Here is an 8,369-nt window from a genome sequence, read left to right as displayed (position 1 = left end):
GGCAGAGGAAATACAGATGCGTTCAGTCGACATGTTTCACCAGGCATCCTTGTCCGTTGTTACACATGTGCCTACATGTGTGTATAAGTCATTTCGATTATTTGTACTCACACTTAACTTTCCCTTTAACGCAGGTGGCCTCAATTTTTCCATTCAGCATTGGCTTTGTGAGCCCTTCTAACACGCAGATCAAGCTCACACCTTTTCCTGCGGCTGGGCAAGTGTTCCCGCAATCGGTGTACCATATTTCCCCCATCCACTTCTCTACTGAAGGCTCTCAGAAACACAAGCGATTGTAGCCTTCTGGTCAACACACTGGCTCAATGCAAATTCTAATCTTTATTGTTTATGTTCTGAAGCATAACTTGTCGCAGGGCAACAGTGAGGTTTCCTACTGTCTGCCAGTGACAAAGGTAAAAGAGCTAACGGTGGGGGCCTGAGGGCCTGGAGAGGAAGGCCCTTCGAGGACCAGGCATGGGGGGCGGGCAGGAAGGACGGGAGGGTGTGGGCACCGCACACACATAAACACACGTTCTCTCTCCTCAGGGAAAGGGTTTTCTAGAAGCATCTGCCCACACTTATTAGATATTTTTTGAAGAGAAGTGAATTAATGGCTTAGGGAGGTTCACGCCCCAGCAGGGGACTCAGCTGAAGGCTGCTTTCCAGTGAGCGAATTCACAGAGTTCACCAGAACCCTTCCCAGCTCCACCACCCAGTGAGAGGCTGAGCAAAGCCGGGGAGGCCAAGGAGGCCTTCCAAGAAACCTACCAGCTGGCCAGGCTTAGCAGTAGCTCCTGAGCCAAGAGGGAGAAGGCTGCTCCACTCCCGGAGCTGCAGGGGGAGGGACGGGCGGGTGGACCTCTCATCCCACCTGCTCACAGCTCCTTTCTGGGGGCCACGTTCAGCTGTGACGGGTACCGCTCAGGGTAGGATGTCTTCCTCCATTAATACAACTATGGAGAAGGCCCTGCCTGGCACCCTCAGAAACTGCAGTGCATATGGGAAGGCCCCACACAGTGTTTTCGAATGCCCTTCCGGTGCAGCCAAGACGAGAGCAAACTGAAAATGAACACAGGGGTGGCCTAGGGGTTGGGGGAGGGCAATAAATAAAGGCCATGGCTGAGTGGAGTCGCTGGGGTCGGGGTGGAAGAGGGGAGTTCCCGAGAGAGAAGGGTGCAGAAAGGCAGTGGGTGGGGGAAAGCGGACTCAGCCCCCAAAACACTGGATGTTGAGTCAGAGGTCACGCTGGGCAGGGCTGGGCGGCACAGGCCTTCAGGACTGGTCGGGAAGGAGCCGGGGAGGGCCTGGCTCCAGCTCCCTCTCTCTCTCCCTCTCAGGCTCTTCCACTGGAAAGTCTGCTCCACGCACCAAACATGCCTCTGCCCAGGGCAGGCGGAGGGGACCGGCGGAGGCCACGTCAGCAGCGGGGACTCGCCCAGGTGTGCCTTTTGCCTTTGAGAGAGAGAGAAAAAAGGCCACTATAGGGTGAGCAGAGGTAGAGTCCCTCCCCAGTGACAGCTGGAACTTTGGGAATGAAATGCAGGGAAGGCGGACTCCTTGCTGGAATGGCCCGCACCTGAAGCGGCTTCCCCGGCTGAAACTAAGCCAGGGGCTACCCTGGAGGGGCTGCCTTTGCTGTGTCACTGCAGGCAAGTCTTCTCAGCCCAGTGGGGCCATCAATACCCCGCCTGTTTAACAGAGGTGGTCCTGGGACGCCAGAGGAGCAAGTGGACATGGGAGCATAGAACTTTCCTCCAGACCAGTCCCTTTCAAGTAACAACTGAAGCCCTGGAACCCTTTTTATGCGCTGGGCCATATGGCCTCCTCCATTTGTTACTGGACATTTCCTGAAGACCGGCTCATGGAGGCACTCCATGTGGACCCTGGACCTTACCCTCTCAAAGCCCCCGAGAGGGACACGATGTGGTCCCCACTTTAGTGATAATGGAACTGGGCGCCGAGAGATCAAATATTAAGTTGAATCATATGGAATTGCCAATGTTGAATTATTTCTGATTTACAAAAATGCAGTTTCCTGTGATTCTGCCTGATAGTTTGCCCACATTCACATGGGGATGGGTGGCAGGGCTGGGACTAGAACTTGAAACTGGTGGATTTCAAACTGCCTTCAGTGGAGGATTTCAGGAGGCGAGAGGGAGGGGAGAGGGTCTGCTCCAGGCAACGCCCAAGGTGCCTCCCTCTCCCTGAGACCTGCCTACCCACCATCACATCTGTGTTGGTCTCTCTCATGACCTACAGCTTCTCTTCCTGGGAACCATTGAGGTGGGGAATGAGGGAGGAGGGGAAAGGGTCAGGGGACGAGAGCCCCTGCGTGGTTTCCCAGTGGGTAGTGCCAGGCACTCAGGCTCCTGCAGCCACCCTGTCCATGTAGGCTGGGGGATCAGCAGTGTGTGTCTGTGGGTCCTCTGGTTGGAGAGGCACTAACTCCAGCTGGAGATTCTTTCTTAAAAGAGATTAGGGGCCGAATGTGGACCTGCACAATTTTCTCCAGCTTGAGTGTGAGGACCCCCTGCCCCTCAGCTGCATGATGATCCTAGGCTGCCCGGGGCAGGGGGCAGCTGGGGTTCTTGCCCTGGGCTTCCACACCCATCAAATGGGGATAATAAGCCTCCTGTGTGCTTGGCCAAGAGAATGAAAGTTGACCTTAGAGGTGCAAGGGCTCCATGCTGCCAGCTCCAGGGTCCTGAATTCTCCCTCTTAGGATTTGTCCTGCCCCGGCCTGGGCTGTTTTGGGTGAGCTGGCTCGGTAGGTTTCTGGAGGTTAAGGACTGTCCCCCACTGCACCTGACCCAGGCTGGGCGCATACAGATGCTCTCAGAACAGAGTTACTTCAGCTTCATGGAAATACTATGAAAGGTGATACGTTTTATAAAGCAGGGCACATAACAACTGTTGTTCCAGTTACCGAGAATGGAGAGGAATGGTCACCATTATTATTTTGGGTCCCTGTTTCTGTTCACTGCAGATGGGGTCCAGCTCACCTCTGCTCCCCTAGCACCCAGCACGATACTCAGTAAACACAGAGGACTGAAAACACCACCTCGCCTCTCCAGCTCTGAAGCACTGATGGGGGCGGAGGAGAGCAGATGGAGAGGAGATGGGTGGGTTGGAAGAAGCGGGGTGGTACTCACCGGGGCCCTTTGGGTCTGGCCAGGGCTGGGTGCCCCACTGCGGGTCTGCAGAGCCTGTCCCAGCCTCGCTGGCCAGGCTGCTCTGGCTCCCAGAGAGGTGGCTGGGCGGGCGGGTGGGTCCCATCTTGGGTGACTCCACGCTGCCACCTGCAAGAGACCACGTGAATGGCTCAGGGCTGGGTCCTTTCGGTCCTTGAACTGAGACAGGGATGATCTCAGCCTGACAAGGAGCTGAGCTAAAATCTCATTTGGAATTGTGACATGTGTCTCCGGAGCCAGAGCCCCTTCCCCTGGGAGCTGCCACCCCCTCCCCACTCGCAGGGTTGCCACATTCCAGCGGGACCCCATACTCTCTAGCCACTGCTGACTGGTCCTTGATCTACGAAGGCAACCAAATGGCCCCAGAGTCATCTGTGTGCATTTCTGTTCACCCACTTGTTGCTGCTTTACTAACTGAAGAATCCTCACCCAAACACGGTTGTTAGTTCCTGCCTGGCCGAGACAGCAGAGATGGGGGTCTGTAAGGCTCTCCATCTTCCCCCATCTCCCAGACCTGCTTGGTCACAGTGGAGAGTTGGTGTGAAGAGAGGGGACAAGAGCTATAGTAGTGGGGGGAGGGGGAGGAGCATAAAACCTGCCCCAGAAACCAAGGCTGGCAGGTAAGTTTCCTTCACCCTTTTCTAAGATAGAATCTTCAGCCTGAAGGGGCCTACAAAATCATCTAGTCCAGGGGCAGTTTTCACCTTACACATTATCCCTGCCTACTGATACTGATCACTGGGAAAACTGCGCCAAGGAGGATTCGGAGGCCATGTCAGGCTCTGTGGGAGAGAGAACCACAATCAACTAGTAATGTCTGCTTTGGGCACAGGAGGGGGAGTAGAAGCACGTGCACCAGGCACTTGCCAGGCACTCACCCAGACTGCCACCCCAGCAGGAATTCCTTCCATACCAGTGCTGGCAGATCACCCAGCCTTCCATTTCCTTCCAGTTTGGGGCAGTTATTAAAAACCCTTCTTTGTATGTACAAAAATCAGCCTCCTGGAATGTCTTGCAAATATCCCAGTTCAGCCCCAGACCCACTGCGCCTCCCTGATCTAGAACAACTCCATAGACTCCTGGTAGCCTGAGGAAGCAGCAAGGCCACTGCACCTGGGCTTGGGGAACAACAGTGCCACTTCCCACACTTACCTGATTCCCCACCAGGTTTGTCACCTTTTGGGTCCCTGACCCCAGCAGGCGGGTGTCTATCCTCTATGCTGGAGGAGCTGAGAGCTGAATCGCTGTCGCTGTCGCTGGAAACCACTGGAAAAGAGACACCAGCACAGGAGGTCACCCCTCACTGGCCACCACCAGCAGCCATGCTGGACAGAGGAGACCGGGCAGGCCTCCTCCTGCCAGGACAAAGTGGCACAGAACCTCCGCTGGCCCTTGTGTTTGGGGCACGGGAACAACGGTCCAGGGAGGGGGACAGCAGGGAACTCCTGCCTGCCAGTCAGAGGTGAGTACCAGTGCGAGGAGGCTGGGACTCAGGCCCAATGTCACCAGCACCAGCAGGGAGGGCTCACACCTTGGGCAGCCATCTCCACAGGTTGCCCCCTCCCTGGGGCAGAATCAGAAGCCTCCTGCTGGGAGAAGCTCGTTATGGCCTTTGGTGTAGTCACAGCTGCTCTGACATTTGCACTTGGCAATGCTTAAGGTTGCACAGCCAGGCTCTGCAGGAATGAGAATCCCTGTCCTAACTGCTGACCCTGACAGAGGGCTCCAGGCAGCTTGATGTACGCAAATTCACGGAGGCCTCAGAACAACCCCGCAAGGTAGGAAATAGCACTGTCCTCATTTCATAGGCAAGGAAACCGAGGCATTTGCCCAAGGTGGGCTTCTTACCCTGGCAGGCTAGCACCACAGCCCCTGTTTGTGACTACTCTGATCATGCTGGAAAAACTGAACCAGGAGCAGCAGGCCCGGGCTCTCATCCCAGCTCATCCAGTCACTCCCAGTGGGGTCTTGGGAATGCAGAAGGGAGCCAGGCTGATGGGGCTGGGATTCCAGGAGAGGGAGGAGGAGGGGAGCTCTCACAGTGAACACCCACTGTGGTAGAAATCCTCTTTTCTGGACTAACTGGGACCCTGTTTGGCTGGTAAATCAACAGTGGGAGTCATAAAACAGGATCTACTCATACATTAAACACTCTTTTAATTTTAAGCAGAGAAATGTACATCCACTCGCCAGGCTTTTGATGTAGGGCTTGGGTGCTTCTCTGAGATTGGCCCACATGGTCTCTCATGTTTAAACTGCATCCACACTGAGTTGTCTGTGATTCCAAGGTTCAGCTTCTTTAAATTGGAAAAGAGCTTAAACACACCCACAAAGCAAGATGAGGGCAGAGTCCTTCTCCGTTTTCCATTGCTTTCTCCTGTTTTTTTTTACAGCTGTGCTGCCCACACCTAATTCAACAGCTTTTTTTTTTTTTTTCAAGCAAGTGGTTTCTATCAAGACTTTCCGAAGTCTTGGTTTTAATGAAACAACTCTGTCTTTCCTGACTCTTTCCATCAGTTTACACGACATTTAATGAAATAATGTAATTGTTATAGCAAGTACAGCCACACAGAAAGGTTTGGGATCACAGGTGACCAGCTCTCACAGGTGACTAACTCAGCGGGTTGGGTACAAGTCGGTGTGTCTTAACCCAGAAATGAAAGATGCTGGTTACGGAGGGAGTTTGGAGGGGTTGAGTGTTCTGCCGGGCACTGTGCTAGGCACCTAGTGAGCATGATCCTACTGGATCTGTAAAACATCCCTGAGCCATAGGGACCTGTTTGGTGGGGGATGAGATCGGAAACAAAATCAGTCTATACCAAGGGCGGCTAGTAGGTTTCATCTGCTGCTCCAGGCCCCTTTGGAGCAGCGTGTAGAGGAGAAACCGGAAACCGTGTTAACGCCCGGCAAGGGGAAGAGCCCGGTCAGTGAGGGAAACCGACTGTGGGCTCAGGAGGGCAAACAGCAGGACCTGTGCCAGGTAGCTTCCAACCGGATCTAGAGCCTTCTGAAAAGCCTTCATGCCTTCAGCTCATGTCACCTTTCAGCTAAGGATGTCCTAGGTCCCAGTGCTAAGTAACCAGAGGGGCTGGAGCTGCCTGATCACTTCAGACTAAGAGATTCTCCACCCTGTACTTCCACAGCAGAGTGGCTGGCACACAGTAGGTACTTCAGGAAGCTCTGATGACTTGTTGGCTCCTCCCTCTCCCTCATCCCCACCTCCTGCCAGTTTCATCACCTAAGTGGGGCTTGAATCAGTGGCCTCCTCACCCTGGTCGCTGCTCTTACTTAGTTCAAGGCCGCAATGTCTCCAGCCTGGACTCCTGCAGCAACCTTCCTCCCCCTGCCCGGGCACCATCCACAGGCACCTCCCTCTGCACAGCTGGGGAGGCTCTGCTAACACATAAATCCCGGCTCCCCCTTCTTTACAGGCTCTCCGTGACCTACGGGATCAAGCCAAAATTCCTGCCCTCTGTCTACATCTTCAACCCACCCCACACAATCTGCTCTCCTACCTGGGGCTCCTCCAGCCCCACACGGCCTAGAGCTCCTGCCAAATGGTCAGTCAGCACCTCCCACAGTGACTGGCTTCCCTCTGCCCAGAATGCCCTCTTCTGGCTCAGTTTGGGTACCACCTTCTCCAGGAAGCCGCCACCTGGCTGGCTGAATGCCCTGTGTGTTCTGCTACAATGGCAGCAACCACTTCCTGCTTTAAGTGTTCTGTGTGTGTTTCCCCCTGCAGATTGCATGGTTCCTTGAGGGCAGGGCCAAACTATACCACGAACGAGGCTGGCGTGCTTCTCCTGGAGAGCATGATCCCTGGGGGTGGGGCACACGAGATGCTAACTGGATTGTTTCCAGCTTTGCCCTCCTCTGTCTGCTCAAGGATTTTGCCTTTTCTGCTCTGTTTCTTTCCCTTCTTGCCTTCAAGGAAGAGTTCTACTTTGGCTTTCTGGGCTTTTGTGATGTAGAATCAAAGGGAGATGGGGACAGGAAGGACTGTGGTCCACATGCCCCCTTCCTCGTATTTGAGAAATGCGAGTAAAGGACTGACTTATTTTGCAATTGCTTTTTTAGGTCTTGGACTGGGGTTCTTTGGTCATGAATCTGCTGAGACCTGACTCTATGGGCATCAGTTTTATTATAAGCATTTACGTATTTTTGACTCATTCACTGACTAGCTAAACGCCAACCCTGTGGGTCCCCAGACAAAGGGAGTGGGAGGTGGGGAGGAGGCAGCAAGCAGCCCACAGCTCCCTTGGGGCAGCTGTAAAGGAATCAGGGCGGCTTCTGCCCCCTCCTCTCAGCAGAAGGGGGATCCAGCAGCCTGTTAAGCAGTGGGGGACATGGTGACTAATCTCCACCTTGGTTTCCCCATCTCTCTGATAGAGATGCTTCTGGATAATTCAGTCCTTCTTCCTGGAACGTTCCATCTCCCCCATGGTTGATATGCAGGATCTTCATAATTCTGGGGTGGGGTAGGGAACATGGGGCTGGGGGCAGTGAGGGGAGTGGTAGGCGGACATGACATGGGGCTCCACAGGGTTGAAATAAATACTGGATCCTTTGGTGCTAATGAGCAGATGTCACGGGGCACAGCATACCAAGAGCCTGAAAGCAGATGATGGGAAAGGACGTGCCAGGACGTGAGTTACTATGGCCACTCATTCACCCCATCTCTTCACTCTGCTCCCTGTTCTGTCATCTGTTGTACATGGTCACACGAAAGTGGTCACGGAGTGGGCTTAAATTGTAAGAAGACTGTGCTGTGCCAGATTGGGGGATCATTTTTTACTGGGAGGAGTATATCTTATCCAAAGTGTCAACCCTGGAGGTGGGGTCTGGGCGCCATATTGCCTCATTCCCACGTGGTGCCAACGCTATGCAAGGTTTAGAAAAAAATAAACCTCCCCAAGTGACAGTCGGTTGGCTTGTTCTTTGTCTCCTTTTATAGGCTCCAAAGGGCCATAGTCATGGAAGCAGGGAACAGCCCCAGATGACAACAGAGCTCACAAAGGCATCACAGAGCAGAGAGCCAGCCAGCCGACGACCTGTTCCTTTTGGCTGCATCTCCCACGGCTCAAGCATCTTGGCTCATTGTGTCTGGGATTTGAGGCAGGGGACCAGACCTCTGCTTAGAGGTCTTTGTGGTGCAAACCCAATCCCATTTCTAATCCA

General features: G+C 54.0%; 1 protein-coding gene across 6 annotated transcripts in view; it reads right to left on the bottom strand.

Annotated features, from left to right (window-relative positions):
• Positions 1–320: 320 nt before the first annotated feature.
• The window catches only part of RPH3AL (rabphilin 3A like (without C2 domains)), a 142,496-nt gene continuing 134,447 nt past the window's right edge, over positions 321–8,369 (bottom strand). For all 6 annotated transcript variants that reach the window (XM_010958216.3, XM_074343203.1, XM_074343204.1 and 3 more), the window contains 3 exons: positions 4,344–4,457; positions 3,153–3,299; positions 321–1,452 (listed from right to left, as the gene is read on the bottom strand). In XM_010958216.3, coding sequence (XP_010956518.2) covers positions 1,418–1,452; positions 3,153–3,299; positions 4,344–4,457 — 296 coding nt within the window. In that variant the 3' untranslated portion in view covers positions 321–1,417. The remainder of the gene's footprint in view (positions 1,453–3,152; positions 3,300–4,343; positions 4,458–8,369) is intronic.

The sequence above is a fragment of the Camelus bactrianus genome, chromosome 16, assembly GCF_048773025.1.
Source record: "Camelus bactrianus isolate YW-2024 breed Bactrian camel chromosome 16, ASM4877302v1, whole genome shotgun sequence".
Lineage (NCBI taxonomy): Eukaryota > Metazoa > Chordata > Mammalia > Artiodactyla > Camelidae > Camelus > Camelus bactrianus.
This window is presented reverse-complemented; position numbering and strand designations above follow the sequence as displayed.